Source organism: Ictidomys tridecemlineatus, chromosome 11 (assembly GCF_052094955.1).
Source record: "Ictidomys tridecemlineatus isolate mIctTri1 chromosome 11, mIctTri1.hap1, whole genome shotgun sequence".
Taxonomy (NCBI): Eukaryota; Metazoa; Chordata; class Mammalia; order Rodentia; family Sciuridae; genus Ictidomys; species Ictidomys tridecemlineatus.
In genome coordinates, this window is record NC_135487.1 from 3,152,060 (window position 1) to 3,168,087 (window position 16,028).

Sequence of the window (16,028 nt, forward strand, 5' to 3'; positions counted from 1 at the left end):
TCAGTGAGCCCACCGACAGCTGACGGAGCCTGCCTGGGGAGGACTTGTGGGCATGGAGGCCAGGCAGAGGCCCCGGAGGCCAAGCCCACCAAAGCCGGCTCACATGCCCACCTCTCCCCCACGGCACCCTCCCACCTACACTGCCTCCTTCCCCACAGGCTGACAGGCTGGTTCTCTGCCTTCCCCAGGCTCCTGGCAGGGACCAAGGCTCCTCCCGCCCCCAGTGCATATGGCTCCCACAGGGGCTAAGCAGGTGCATGCTGCCATGACCCCAGAGGTCCACGGGGGTGTTGGTGGCAGCATGGGTTCACATACCATGAGGTGTGGCCGTTCTTCCCCCATTTCTTCATTGCAAAACCTTACAGGTCTATTTAGACATTCAGCCAGAAAAGGAAATTCTTTTGGTCAAGTTGACTCAAGTGATAATCCCAGACATTTAAGCTCTTGGCCCTCAAATCTGGGGGACCTCAGAATCACCTGCAGCTTTCTTAAAACCCCAGCTCCAAGGCATGGCCAAGCTAAATGGAAGCAACTTCCAAGAGTAAAGCTTAAGAATCAGCTTTACTTAGAAGAGTTCCAGAAAATTCCAACCTGAAAATTGCCCTTGTCTCTTATAACCAGGATTTGGAAAAAAGTTGACAGAGGACCAGAAGGAGGGAAGGACAGACATGGGTACACAGCCTGGACCCTCACCAGTATGTTTGTTCTGCGGCTGCCCGGCTCTCCTCCGGATTCCTGCAGGCGCACAGACCGCATCCTCTCCAGCTTGCGCCTGCGGACAGCATCAGCCTCATGGCCAGCACCCTGGAGCCCCTGGCCGCCCCTCACATGGGTCAGCAGCATGGCGGCCAGGTCGCTGTCCACATCAGCCAGCTTCTGTGCTTGGACCACATTTTTTCCTGCTGAAGGGTCAGAAAAGGAGTCAGGGGGGGCTGTGTGCAGTCCATGCTCTCCAAGCAGACAGTGGTGGGCCACCCAGAACCACTTTATCCAGACAGGAAGCTCCAAGTGTGAATGAATCTGATTCTTCTTTGTAGGTCCCGTCTATGAGTTCTAAGGTGCTGACAGATGGCAACTCCCAAGCCTGAGCCCCACAGCACCTCTTCTTTCACCAGCCTCTCAGATAAAAAGAATTTGGAGTCTGGTCCTTGGACACTCCATTAGGTGACTTTCTGGTGGGAGGCTCATGTGCTTGGATCTAAAGGGCACCAACACCAGCCAGGATGTGGCTGCAGCTCCGAGGCGGCCCCTCCAGGAAGCGTCCTGCAGGTGGGCACCATCCTGTGCTCTCAGGGCACCCTCACCCAAGCCACGTGTGCCGTCACCAGTCAAGCTCAGCTCAGGAGCAGGGGGCTATGAGGGGCTGTGTCCCTTGGCTGCAAGCCTCCCAGTGTGTCAGAGGCAGATGGAGTTCAAGTCAAGCCTGGCTCCAAACGCCCCTGGACCACCTGAGCCCAAGAACAGCCTATGTCCTTGGAGGGTGGGCTACTCACACCCTGAGCACCAGGAAAGCCACCAGTAGGTGACAGAAGCAGAGCTGTGCTCACCCCACCCCACCCGCTACAGAGGCAGGGCTACAGGTGGTGGTGGGACTACCTCCAGGGACAAGGCCACATCAAGAACTGACACATGAGACTCCCTGACATCCAGCTGCCACCTGCCGGGCCAGGAAGGCCAGGTAAAGGGACACCTCAACCCAGGAGCCAGGTACTCCTGGCACACAGCCACCACCAGAAGTTTCCTTGAGCAAAGCAAGGCCTGCAGGGACCCTCCTGGCCAGGTCCACCTTCCATCAGACACGGAGGGCGTCCTCCCAAGCAGCTCTCCTCTCCCCTCACAAGTGCCACTGCCAGGTCCCTCACCATCATTCTATTTTAAAGCCAAATAATTGCTTTTTAGATACTACAGGTTGGTTCCAATGTCTTACCACCCCTAAAGGACATTTCCACGTCTAAGGGCGCAGGCAAATGGGAGGAAGCCCAGCCCAGAATCACGTCTGAGCTATCCAAAATTTAACATCCATATTAAAATGAGGAGCGGGCCCAAAACAGACTCATGGCTCCCCTGGGTCATGGGTCCCTCCGAGCTTCTGCTGGGCACACAGGCCTCTGTCCCTGGAAGAGTTCGGTTGTGCCTCAAGGATCGGGGATTGGACAGTGGCATCCTCAAGGCTTTGCAAGATGGAACCCAGAGCCCCACCCAGCTCCAACAAGCCATGGCTCTGCCTCCCTCCTGGAGCTCCAGTTCAAGGCCAATGAAGTCAGGGACGACCCACACAAGACGGCTATCCACAACGTGTGGGGAAAAGGCCACTTAAAAAGCATCACCCATTTTTACTTCAAACGGCGTGTTTAGATCTAGGTCAGTGGGTTTCATTTCTAAGGGGATAGAAAACCCCAGCCCCTCACTGCCGTGAAGCACTTTTGCCACACCCAGATCTTGCTCTCCAGACCCAGGTGTTTCTTTCCAAAGCTCTGTAAGTGGCTAGGAAACCAAAGGGGAGTTTCAAATGTGCTTTTAAAATCAGCTGAGGTCCACCCTGACCTTTCCCCTTTCCTGTGGTGAGTAGCTGACCAGACCCGAACACTGCCATAGAATCACCGTCTCCCCATGAAACCACACTGCTGGCCACAGGGCCCAGCCTGGGGGAACGTGGTGGGGACAGTGGGTCCAAAGGAACCTCATCAAGGCCGGAAGCTGGTCACAGCAACCACTTGCCCCGGCCCCAGAGGGCCCCCAACACCACTGCCCTGCCCCACAGTGCCACTCACCACCACCCAGGGAGCCCCACAGCCTCGACTCACATCTTGGTCCTCCCCTTGGGAGGAGGCTGCCCCCAGAGAAGCGACTGGCTCCGTCACTGGAGATGACCCGAGACCTGGATGGTGGCAGCATGCTAGAACCCCTCACTGGCCGTTCACACGCGTGACCTGCATAAAAAGGATCCGGCATGAAACAGACACCAAGGGGGAGGTTGACGAACCAGCAGCTCTCGCCATGAGGGTTCCAGCCTTCAGCCAGCACCCCAGCACCCCGCTCTGCTCGGAACGCTATTCAGCAGGCAGGGCCCCTTGCACTCCGTCTCTGAGGTGCACCCTCTCACAGTGAGGACTCACATTGTTTTTTTTTTTTTTTTTTTGGACAAAGGGTTTCACTAGGTTTCCCAAGCTAGTCCCCAATTTTTGACCCTCCTGCCTCAGCCTCCTAAGTCACTGGGAGTACAGGTGTGCACCACCACACCTGCCAGTCAACATGGTTCTCATCCTTGGATTTCTGGAACATATCCTGCAACCTCAGCCTCTGGAAGTGGGCACTGCTGGAGGACAAGCCTTCATGCTACAAGTGCGCCTGAAGGCCAGAGCCTTCCCAGCTGGGGCACTGGGACAATTCCAGATGGAGACCCGGAAGCACTGGCCACACCTCCCTGCAGCTGAACAGTGCAGTGCCCCAGGGCCTAGCAAGGACCCAGCCCCCAGGAAAGCAGGACCTCCCTGGGCCTCATGTCCACCCACCCTCTGGCTTCTCAACCGCCTGCATCTGATGGTCAGTGGGTGGTCCCTGAACCACAGGTGAGGCCTCAAGTCCACCTGCATCCGACTGTGATGAGCTCTGGCCTGTTCCAAGCCTGGTGGCACGAGGCTCTTGGGAGACAGTGACCCAGGAAACTCTTTCAAGGTCAGGATCACAGGTGGGCGACATCGTTCTTGGAGCATGGGCTCCAGGAGGGTGGGTGATGACAATCACCATAGCCATGAGACCAGCAGGACCACATGGACCCACAGAGGAGGCCCCAGCAGGCCGCATCCCCGCCCCACCCAGGGCACTCGCACCCACAGCACTGACTGTTGGAAAGATGGGAAAATAGACCAGGTGAGCCGAGCTCACATCCGCATGCCTCCTCCAGAGGGGACGGGCACAGTGTGCTACCTTACACTGGTGAGACAGGGTGACGCCGGGGAACAAGGTGCCCACAGCAGGGGCCTCCACACACGCAGGCAGGGCTCATGCAGTGGCCTGTGGCTGAGCACAGCACGCCACCACCAGCTGTCTGGCCCCACACCTTGGTCACTTGTCAAAGTCCACATCCTGGCTCTCCTTGAAGCATGCACTTGGCTGCCATACGTCCCCTGAGGACACAGACACTTGACCTACGGGGCCATCTGCCCTGACAGCTGCCTCCAGGAGGTTGCAGAAGTGAGAACCGATCTCCCAGCTGACCTGCTGGCCATCTCACAACCAGACCACCAGGGAAAGAAAGCAACACAGTTCTGGCCATCCCTGAAGGACAGCGACCGAGGAATTTGTTTCAAGGTCAAGATCAGGCCACGGATCAGAACACAGTGTGGAAGAGACTGCTGAGGAGCCAGGGGGCCTGGGAGGAGAAGCACCAAGCCAGAGGACAGTCCTCTGCCCCCCACAAGACCCAGGAGCCCTGAGTGGGGCTGGCGGATGGCTGCATCTCCACAGGCAACCCTGCGTCCTTGCTCAGCCTCCCGCTGGAACAGGCGCTGTGCAGCGCCCGCTTCTGCCCCCGAAGGCTCCCACAGAGGTCTTCCTATGCACTGGCAGTGCCTCTGTGCCACGCACAATAGCCAGTTTTATAAAGAAATAAAGGCCATAGCACTTTATTCTTAGGAAAAAAAAAAAAAACCACAAAGTTCACAAGCGCAGCTGCTGCAGGGGTGCGCAGTGCTGCGTGAGCGTGGTCCCCTGCGGCAGCTCCCCTCCAGTGCTCAGAGTCCCTCCTGCAGGCCGCAACTCTCCTTCCCCTGGGCTTATCTTTCTCTCGCAGGCAAAGTATGAAAATGACAATTTAAGATAACATATAATGGAGCCCATCTTTCTCCTCAAGATAAGATTAAGGCCTGGAGCCACTGCACACTTGTGGGCGGGTGAACTAACGTAAGCGCAGCCAGGGGGTAAGCGCAGCCAGGGGCTCGAGCAGAGGCCTCTGCAGCTCGGCGAGTGCTCAGACAGCACCTGCCGCTCACACGTGGCTCATTCACTCCTCCAGAACCTAACTGAGCCTCGCTGGGTCCGCACTGTCTGCTTTCCAGACTGCCTCCTGTCTACACTTGTAAACAAGCAGCCAGAGCCTCCCAGAATTAATGGGCTGTGCGCTCCCCCCTCCCCCCCCCCCCCCCCCCCCCGCTACCACCGCAGCTCTGACACCCTGTGCTGTGCCTGCACGTGATGGAGCGGCCCGCGGGTCACCAGGACATCAGGTCAGACCAGGTTTTCAGCAATGGAAAATTCCCTAATAAGATAATGGAGGCCTGTGTCCCAGCCTCATGGAGTGTTCCAGAACCTTCCAATAGCTTGTCTCACTGCACTTCCCATTTTGCCTAGAAAAGCCTGACCATTTCAGAATATCCCCAAGGGAAGATCAGTGGGTGTGCCACAGGACCAGCAGGGTCCTTGTTGGCCCTCTGGGGTGGCCACAGGCAGGCACCTAGCCTCTGGAGATCTCCACCCACCAGCACTGAGCAGCCCCAACCCCATGGCTGCCCTCTGTTGGAAACGGGAAGCCCAGGGGGGACCATGCGGAGCCCCCGACCCCGGCCCAGACACAGAGAATGAGAACAGGGCTCTGCTCAGTCTCTGCCAGCAGCCGTGGGACTCCATCTGCTCAGTGCCCGAGAGAAACTCCCCTCTCACCCTCCCGAGCTGCTCGGAGGGTGCGGAGCATCTCCTCTCCTCTGCAACGGGCAGTTATGTGGACTGCACGTCCAAACAGAATCCAGCCACTTGAGGACTGTCAGGAGTCGCTGGGATGACCCATGGAGAGCACCAAGAGACATCACGTGGGCCCGTCTGAGGTGGCAATGATCTCAGTCCTGGTCAGTAACTGAGAACGTCAAGAGGGGCTCGGGAGCTGAGGTGGACTCCTGAAGCCAAGCGGACCTGCCTCCTGCTGATTCCTACCAAGTACACAGCGCCCACGCTGCCGCTGGCCCTCACGTTCCAGCAGAGACCAGCTGTCCCCGGAAACAGCACAAACCCAGGCAGCACTGCCAGGACTCACCCACGTTGGCCAAGGTCAGGTGCAGCAGGCCCCTCACCACCGTGTGGACACCAATGGGCTTGACGCTGCCAAACCTGGTCACCTCTCCACTCACCACAGACGCGTCCTGCTCATACTCGGTCACCACGACCTCGAGCTCATGTGGCACCTGCACAGCCGGCCGCCCCTGGCGGAGGAGGTGCTGCGAAGGGGAGACAGGCGCTCAGGAGCTGGGTTCCACCACCCCTCCCAGGGATCCCTGCAACCACTCCAGAGCCCCGAGAAAGACCACTGAGCGTGGGGAAGGCCAGGAACCCGAGAGCCCTGACCACGTCCACGCTGTGGGGGAGACCTCCTTAAACCGCGAGTCCTCAACATCAGGGGCTTCTTCAGAGACTCTGGAAGTGGACCCAACTTGCCCCCTGAAAACATTGCCCCTGGGGATGCACAGTGGCCTGGCACCTGCCCTTCACGGGGAGAAGGACCAGAGGTGGGCAGTAGAAAGAGATAAGGACCCTCCACTGAGCCGAACTCAGGGCACTCAGGAGTGACCTGGGCAGCAGTCTGAACTGATGAGCACAGGCACAGGGCAGGGGAGGCCAGCAGGGCAGGGGAGGCCAGCAGGGCAGGGGAGGCCAGCAGGGCAGGAGCGCACAGCACAGCCTGCACGACTTCATTGTGGCTAGAGGTGCCCAGAGGGCCACAGCAGGGGCCACAGGGCACAAGGGCCAGCTGGAGTGCGGGGCTGAGGCACATCTGGAAGTCAGGCAGAGAGCACCGGGATGCGCCAGAGCCAGGATGGTATGGGCAGAACCTTGCCAGCCAGGGTCTTCACATTCCACCCCCAGCCTCCGCCTGAGCCCAGGAGCTTGTTGGCGTGCGGGGGACTGTGCGGCCATCAAGGCTCCAGCTCGCTTGCACTTTCTCTACTGCTTGGCTCCCTGGACCAAAGCAGAGGTGTGGAATGGTTTTCCAACTCTCACTACAACCAAAGCACCTGCCTCTGGGAGTGGAGAGTCAGAGCAGAGCCTGCCCTCGGCTCCATCACGCAGCACCTGCTGGCCTGGCGCTGCTTGTACCCACTGCCCGACTCACAGCATGCACGTCCCCAGGCCAGGACCCTTGGAAGATGAGGTCTGGGAAGACTCCTCTGGAGAAGGGGCAATGAATATAAGAAGTAACGTCAGCCTCACGAGGAGCGGTGAACAGACACAAAGCGGCACCCTGGGCCACCAAGCCACAGGGACTTAAAGAGGCCAACACCCTTAAAAAGGACACGTGTGCAGCAGCCCAGGCCCTCTCATCTGCAGGTCTTGCCAGCCTCTGGGCCGTACCCATCTGGCCCTGGGTACCTGCCACCCTCGCTCGGCAAGGAATTCTGCTGCCTAGAACCTGTCGTCTGGGGACAGTGGAACAAGCACAGGTTTCGAGTCAAAATCTTGAGTTGGAATTGGGCTGAAAACCCACCCTGGTTGTCATCAAGCGTGACCCTGGGCTTCAGCCACACCAAAGGGAGCATGCAGCTGCTGGCAGCAGCTCTTCCGGTTGCCACAACATCATAAGAGTCACAGGAAATTCAGCTCCTTCAGTTACAGGGCAGTCTCCGGCACGCCCTCCAGCAGGCAGAGGCGAGCCACAGCAGCCTTGGTGGGCAGAAAGCAGGACGACCAGGCGGGGCCGAGCGTGGCTCGGTGGAGGGCCCACGTGCGCACACTCGAGGCCCAGAAGAGAAAGGACCACCCAGGACCACGCCACAGGAGGCCACCTGGCCCACCTTCACTTCCCACCTTTGCTCCTTCAGTTTTAAACCTAAAAGACTTTTTCACTTAAAGTTAAAAGGGTTTTATTTTTTCAGTTGTAGATGGACACCATACCTTCTATCTATCTATCTATTTATTTATTTATTTATTATGTGGTGCTGAGGATCAAACCCAGGGCCTCACACGTGCTAGGCAAGCCCAGCCTCTGAAACTCAGCTTTCCTTGGTCCAACCCTGTCAATACACATCATGGCACGGCACTGGGCTAAGGGCTGCTCTTACAGGAGGGAATCAATGGCTTCTGTCTCCAGGTATGAAGGAGAACAAGGACACAGGGTTTGGCTGGGCCAGGCCCCAGGGGGGTGAGCCCCCCTGGGCAGTGTGTGCAGCCTGGCTGTGCACCCCACCCTGCTCTCGGGCAGTCAGGGCCAAGGTGGGAGGCACAAACAAGACTCTGAAGACCAGGAGGGTCGCAGCAACTGAGTCCTTGCTGGCAGACCCTGCCCAGGCCCCGACACCCACAGCTCTACCATACCCCTCGGGAGCACATCCTCCTCACTAAAGACACTGAGGCGGGCTGAGTCACAGGGTGCACAGGGAGTCAGAATCAGAGGAGGGAGGGACAAGCTGAGCCCAGGAACAGCAGCCTGCTGTCAGGGACCCCTGGGGCTGCACATGGGAGGACAGAGAAAGCGAGCACATGGCGGAGGAGGGGCAGAGTGATGGCCAGGTCTGTGTCTCATGCTCAGCGGCCGCTAGAGGGCCATATCAATAGAGGGGCCCAGAGTGCAGGAGGGTGTGGTCACATGGGGTTGAGGCAGGAGAGACCCAGGAGCCATGGTTATGGTGTCTCCTCCCCCTACCCCCACAGGCCTTGAGAGTAAGGCCCAGGACCTCCCGCAGAAGCACACAGTAGTTGTCATGGTGTCTGCCTCTGACCCACTGTGGTCCCCTGCACGCAGTAGGGAAGGTCTGCGGAGAAGCCTCGGAAAGCGCGAGGACAGGACAGAGCTGGGTGTCAGGATACGGACAGGCACAGTTAGGGGGGTTTTGATTCTAACTAGAATTCCTTCACTGATGACCATGCCATGTTTTCACACCTTGTCCCTTGTTCACTCCACCTTCAAGGCCACCCACGTGGCTCCTGCCCTCGGGAAACTTACATCATCACGCTCAAGGAGCAGCAGACGACAGGACCTGGCAGGCCAGCTTGTTCTCAGTGAGCAAAAAGCAAACCACAGTCCAGTGCTGCATGGTGACCAGCACTCCGGTGGACTGCCCTGTGAGCCATGCCTGGCCTGAGCAAGGCCGTACCTTCATCTGAACGGCGGCAGATCCAATGAGGAGCAAGGAGTCCCCGTCCCAGACGTCCATCTGCAAGGTCTGCACGGCCAGGTAGTGGAGGAACCAGCGCTGCTCGCCCGGCTTCAGGAAGCCAGGGCCCACCACGTACCTCAGCTGGAAGCCAGGAGACCCTGTGCGAGGAGGCCCCATGAGGGCCCAGAAGTAATTGGAGTCATTTATCATCTTTACTCTCTGAAGAGATCTCTGCTCTGGTCATGATTACTAATTTCTGCTTCCGTCATATTGATAGTTAAAAAACACATTAATCAAAAACATCATAAAATGCCCCAATTAACAAAGCCAAGAGTCATGTTCAGAAGACTACAGTTCTTTTCAATGTACACAGTAAACTCCCAAAATAAGATTTATGGCTTCCACCAAGTCCTTGTAAAACATCTATGATGGATGGGAACAAGCGCCCTGATGAGGCTCGCTGGGAAGCTCATTATTCTGGGCACGCAGAATTTAAGGAAAAACGCAGCCGACATCTGCTGTCAATATGGTGCACGCACGCACACACACATGCACATGCACACACACACATACACCTCTCAAGCGGAGCAGGTGCTTCAAGCTTGTTCAAGTGTGGGATCTCGGGACCTAGAACGGGGCTGCCCTAACACAGGCCAGGCAGCACCCCACGGGGTTTGCGGGCTCCTCTTGGAGGCAGTGCCTGGCTCTGGGGCTGAGACATGAGCCGACTGCAGCCAGCCTTCGTCCTGAAGTGGCACTATCATTAATTCTAAATTGACACAAATGCCACTGAAACTTCCATTAGATGAGGTTCAGGGACAGCGAAGCTGACAAGTTCAAATCAACACCCCTGGTCTACCCCCACGGATCAGCATTTGTGAAGCACTAAGGAGCAGAACCCTGGTCTCTAGGAAGAAGGGGTAGAGTCTGTGTGGTCCTCCACTGGACTGAGGTTTAAATATGGTTGGGCCACAGGTTCCCTCTGTGACTCCATCTCAGGCCACCTGTCCTCAAGACCAGGTGGCAGTGCAATTACTAGAGGGAGGGACACAGCCTAAGACCTTGAGCTTCAGCCCTAGGGAAACAGGGTGAGGAACAGCTGCTTAGGCCTGAAGGGGCATCTCACAGGGCCAAGGGCACGTAAGGACCCAGGACAAGAACAAGGAGGAGCTGGTCACCAAGGCCAGTGGCAGGCAGCATGCCCCAGCATGGGTCTCAGAGGTGGCCTGCGCTATCTGGCTGAGCTCAGGACACCCAGGTTCAGGTGGGATCCCCGTGTCGCACACCCCTAAGCACCAAAGCCCGGGCTCATGGCACCAAGGGCACTTATCCCACTCACCACAGACCCAAGCTAAGGAAGGGCAGTGTGGGCCCTGCCCACACTCAGGCCAGACCTGTGGGGTGACTCCCCAGCAGCACCCTGCGAGGGCACAGACCCACCCAGGGTCCCACGTGTGCCTGACCCCCTTATCCCCAGCCAGCTCTTCCTGCCACCTGCTGGGGGCTCCACACCATAAGCGCGTCGTCACCAGCGCTTCCATACCACCATCACTCCGCTGCCTTAGCCAACAGTGGCCACGCCCCTTCCACACCAGGCCCTGCATAGGCAGCACCGAAAATAGAACTCAAGGTCCCAGCCCATGTGGCGCTCAGGCTCTGGGGTTGGGGACTGGCCCTGAGCTGTGTGTGCTCCCGGGGGATGCACACAGGCGTGGCCGCCTTGCTCTGGCCATCACAGCCCCTCAGAACGGGCTTCCCAACTCTTCCCACCACAGGTACAGGCGATGCGCTCCCTGCCCAGCTCCTAGGAAGCCACTCCTGAGGCTCTGGCTGCCCAAATTCCATCCAGCAGCACTGCCGAAGGCCCCAGCAGAAAACCAGCCAGTGTGTGTGTTAGCCCCACCCGTCAGCAGCTGTGATGGCGCCAACCAACAGCTGCACCGAGAACAGGCTCCAGGCGCAGGACATCTGCCTCCCTCACTCCCCAGGTGGGTCCCTGCCAGCTCCTTGACCCAGCCCCACGCCAGGCCCACGCTGGGTGGCTGTTCTGCGCCCTGTTCAATCTCCACCTTCCCTTCAAGATCCCCAAGCACCTCCTTTGCACAGTACACGGAGTTCTCTCGGATCACGGGAACTTCCCAACACCACGCTCCACAATCACAACCTCTGCGCAGCAGCCACGAGTATCCACGCAGCCAGCCAGAAATTCAGAGAGGCCACAGCGACGGAGACAGAGCCTTGCCCCCTCGCAGGCAGACCTAGCGGAAAGTAAGTCAGGAAGGACACAGACGCAGCACAACAGGTCCGTGGGACAGCTGCAGACAGGCAGCAGCGTGCACCCAACGCACAGCACTCCTTTTCAGGTGCACCTGAAACCTCAACAAAAAACAGCAACTTAAAGGCCCCAAAGAACACCTAGATACACTCCGTAAAGCAGGAGCAGCCCAACAACGCTCCCTGATCACAATGCAATAACTGGAATTAGTAATAAAATTTCTGAAATTCATAACTTACTTGAAACTATGTCAAAGAGCACCCACAAGCAAGGAGGACCCTCCAGGACACAGCAACACTAAGAACACTCTCTGCAGAACCAGGAAACATGCAGCTGTCATCAGAGGAACAGTCCTGCCTGGCGACTGCACCCCACCGAGACCAAGGGTTAAGGTGAGTGAACCAACAACTCAGGAAAACTGGGGAAACAACCGTGAAGAGTACCAGAAAGGAGGAGAACAAAGGAAGCAGTAGAGATCAACCAAACCCAATCAGTTAGAAAGGCGCACACGCACAGGAGGCAGACCTGGCAACTCTCTGGAGAGGTAGAAATGCAGGACGAAGGCGTCCTTGCTCTTGGGGAAGACACCTGCCATTGTTCACGGACTCCGCCAGAATCTGCCCATAAATCCAACAGTCATCACACTGACACCAAGTGTCCACAGGAGACAGGCCACGCAAGAATGCCCAGGACACCCTGCAAGGAAGGGCAGCAGGGTGGCAGCTGAGCCCACTAGCACTGGGCAAGTGGCGGAGAGGCACAGGCTAATGCGGGCTGAAGAAGGGCTTTCACAATTTAACAGGTTGTTGAAAAATACACAGGGACAAAAATGTGACAGAGACCACATGTGAACTCTTTTGGAAAGTGGACTAGCCTGAAATGTTTGTTATCCACACCTTCAGAGAAACAGTCTGCCAATCTCCTGGTCTAACGGAGCCAAGCAGAAAATCCAGAAATCCACCCAGGTTCTCAGGGCGGTGCGTGGTAAGGGTGGCTTAGGACACTGGGGAAAATAGGGACATTTTAATAAATGGGTTGACCAGATAGTCATCTGGAAAATGAGAGTAGGATCCACAGTGGCCACCACAGGAGGACACACTGCAACAGATGAGAATCTAACCTAGAAAGGGGCCGGCACGTGGTGGGCGGAAGCAGGCCTCAGTCTCTCAGAGTGGGAGAGGAGAAGGCCCCCCCAGCAGACTCCAGAGTCCCCACGGAGGAAAGAGGAGAGGACACATGGACCCCCCGCAGCAGGACTTCCCCAGAGCAACGCCCACCGCCAGCAAAGGAAACACAAATGACACAGCAGAGACCATTCCAACCGACACCAAAGACAGAGGCTGACCACTGCGACCGATGAAAAGCCCCTACACGGGACAAGTAGACGGTGGCCCGACAGAAACCCGGGAAAGACAGGAGCAGAAGTCCGCAAAAAAGGACGAGCATAAAACACACTGAACTTCACTCATTAAAACTTCACCGAGGCTGGCAGTGGTGGCACACCCCTGTCATCCTGTGCCGTGGGAGGCTGAGGCAGGAGGACCACAAATTCAAGGACACCCTCAGCGACTAACGAGATGCTGTCTCAAAATAAGAAGGACTGGGGATGTATTTCAGGGGGAAAGCACCCGTGGTTCAATCCCCAGTACAAAAAATAATGATAAAATACAACAAACTTCATTGAGGCTGATGTTACTGTTTGCATGTGAGGTATCCCCAAAACCTCCTGTGTTCAAGGGAGATAATCGGATTGTGAGAGCTGTCACCTAACCCGTGGACCGATCCATTTGATGGATTCTTAAATCTGGAAGCACTACTGCGTGGGTGTTGACCGTATGCAGGTGGCACGTGGCTGGGGGAAGTGGGTCACGAGGGATGTGCACTCAGGGGTTACCTCTTGTCCCTGTGGCTCCGTAAGTGCACACATCTTTGTGTGCGTGTGTCCGACTCCCCCCGCCCCTCCTGGTTTCCTCTGCCACACCCTTCTGTCATCATGGCCCAGAGCAACGGAGCAGGCCAGCCGTGGACAGACCTCCAAAACCACAAGCCAAAATACACTGTCCTCCTCTAAGTGGTCATGTCAGCTTTTCATCACTGACCAAGATACCTGACACAGAAGCTGGTACTAAGAGTAGGGTCATGACTGTGACTAACCTGACCATGCGGCTCAGAAACCTCTGGAACTAGTTTGTAGGAGAATCTGAAAAGGCTTGGAGAAGCCGGCTGGTGAAGCCTTAGAATGTGTAAGCGGGAATCAACGGTGATTCTGGTTGGGTTTAGAAGACCACAGAGCCAACAGAAATGTGGACAGAAAAGACTATGCTCACGAGGTTTCAGAGAGAAATGAGGATTCTTTTGGAAACTGGACTAGAGGCCATTCATACTATATTCTGGCAAAAAAAAAAAAAAAAAAACTTATCTACATTTTCCCCATGTTCTGAGAGTTGGGGCTGAATTTAAAAGTGATGAATTAATTAACGTGGCAGGCTGATTTCAAGTTCGCACAGCATTCAGGCAGTGACAACAGTGTTGCTGGCAACTTCCAGCCAGCTTTGCTTGTGAGAATCAGAAGCAAAAAGCAGAAAGGAGAGATTTTTAAAACTTGTCATTTGGCCAGAGAAGAAGCCCAGACAGCAGTGGGGCTGGGGAAGGTGTGACTGTTGAAGAGATCACCACCAATAAGGAGAAGCTAAGTACTTTGCAGATCCACAGGGAAAATGCCTTCAGGATGGCAACTCAGGAATCAGCAAGACCACACCCATTGCAGGCTCAAGGGTGTAGAACTGGAAACTTCTTTAAGAGACCATGGGGGCAGCCTGCTCACACAGGGATGCTAGGAAATGGTTTCCCTGGGATTCTGTTTTACCAGGCTCAGCCATGATCCAGGGGGCCCAGCTACTGCTCAAGTTGGTGGAAGATCCTGGCAAGGTCCCGCAGGTGCCGGCTCTCCAGGAATGCAGGATTGAAGGGGTCATGGAGGCTTCCACGGATATTTCAAAGGAAGGCCTGGGAGGCCAGGCAAAGAGCAGCGGGGTCCGAATCCCTGCAGGCAGTCCCTAGAGAGCCACGTATGGAGGTGTAAGAAGCCAAAGCTATAGAGGAGACCCTCTAGGACTAAAGGCTGCCAAGGAAGTATGCTGGCTGCAAATAAAGTCAGCCTAACAGAGAGGTCACTTGGGCTGCACCTGGCAAGGCCACAGGGCAGCACTGCTCAAGCCCTTCCGAGGTCTCATCTCACCTGGTGCAAGCTGGAGGGCTGGTTTGCTCGGCTGGCTGCCGTACTGTGGTCCATTCCTCCACTTTGGGATGGAAATGTTCACTCGGTGCCGTTTTATATTGGATTCATGCAACTTGCTTTTCGTTATTACAGGGGCTCACAACCAAGAATCCGCCTTAAGTCTCAGAGGAGAATTTAGACTTAAACTTTTGGGCGATGGTGAAACTGTTAAAGACTATGGGACGCTCAGAGATGGACTAAATGCATTTTGTATTTGAAATGGACATGAGCTTTTTGGGTGCCAGGGGCAGAATGTTATAGTTCGGATGTGAGGTATACCCCCAAATCTTTATTAATGCAGGAATTTCCAGAGGTAAAATGATTAGGTTGAGAGTTGTAACCTCATCTGTGGATTAACCTGTTTGATTAATTAGCAATTTTAAAGGACTATTGTTCTGGGTGGCAACTGCAGGCAGGTGGGGTGTGGCTGGAGGAGGTGGGTCACTGGGGGCATACCCTTGGGGATTCTCTCGTCCCCCTGGCTCCCCCTTCTCTCTGTTTCCTAGTTACCAGGAGTTAAACGTCTATGGTTCCACCATAAGGTCCAGAGCAACAGAGTCAAGTACCATGGACAGAACCTCTGAAACCATGAGCCCAAATAAATCTCTCCTCTTACTTCAGTTGTTTTGGTAAGAAGTTTTGGTCACTGTGGTAAAAAGCTGCTAACACGGTTGACTTCACGTCTCCCTGACTGTAAGAACCCCAGCGTTGGACACCTCACCCTGAGGGCAAGGTCATGGGGACAGGCCCAACAGGACTGGTAAGTTCCAGAGAGGAAGCAGCTGACAGACACTGACACAATGCCTGCCAACATCTCTGCCACAGCGGGGACGTGGGGGAGTGCGTCTCGGGGGCTCATGTGCCTGGTCCCCAGTGTGCAGCGCTGAGGTGCCGGAGCCTCTGAAAGGTGGGGTGGCGCCAGGTAATGGGGTCAGGGAGCAGCACTCTGAAAACAGACTGATTCGGATGAGTTCTCATAGCAGTGAGTTGTCGTAAAGAAACAGCCTGGAATCCCACTTCTAGAACCAGACGCACAGGCTACTCAATGGCTGCATTACCTGGGGTGGTGAAATACCAGGAAAAGCCCAAAGGCCCCCCAGTCGGAGACTGGTAGAACAAACCACAGAACATTCACCCCTAGTGTCCCACGCGGCCATAAAAAGGGATGCAGACCATGCCCACGTGGAGTGGAACGCAGGACAGTGTTCACTGAGAAGTGCAGGGTACAGAAGAGTGTGTGTGGTGTGCTTCCAACTGAAGAGAGAAAGGGGGGAATCACAAAGACATACACACACTTCCTTTTGAAGAATAAACAAACGAAAACACCAGAAGGACAAACAAGAAATTGAAATCCTCCAGGAGACAGGACAGAGAGGAGCAGGAGGGGACGGGATGG

General features: G+C 56.0%; 1 protein-coding gene across 16 annotated transcripts in view; it reads right to left on the reverse strand.

Moving 5' to 3' along the window:
- The window catches only part of Nphp4 (nephrocystin 4), a 100,856-nt gene that overhangs the window by 13,083 nt on the left and 71,745 nt on the right, over window positions 1-16,028 (reverse strand). For 15 of the 16 annotated variants that reach the window (XR_013427350.1, XR_013427351.1, XR_013427352.1 and 12 more), the window contains 4 exons: window positions 9,078-9,238; window positions 6,026-6,206; window positions 2,805-2,930; window positions 694-902 (listed from right to left, as the gene is read on the reverse strand). Coding sequence is in view for 13 of the 16 variants with exons in the window: in XM_078025098.1 (XP_077881224.1) it covers window positions 694-902; window positions 2,805-2,930; window positions 6,026-6,206; window positions 9,078-9,238 (677 nt within the window). In the remaining 3 variants the exon portion in view is untranslated. The remainder of the gene's footprint in view (window positions 1-693; window positions 903-2,804; window positions 2,931-6,025; window positions 6,207-9,077; window positions 9,239-16,028) is intronic. The other variant, XM_078025100.1, reaches the window with a different exon arrangement.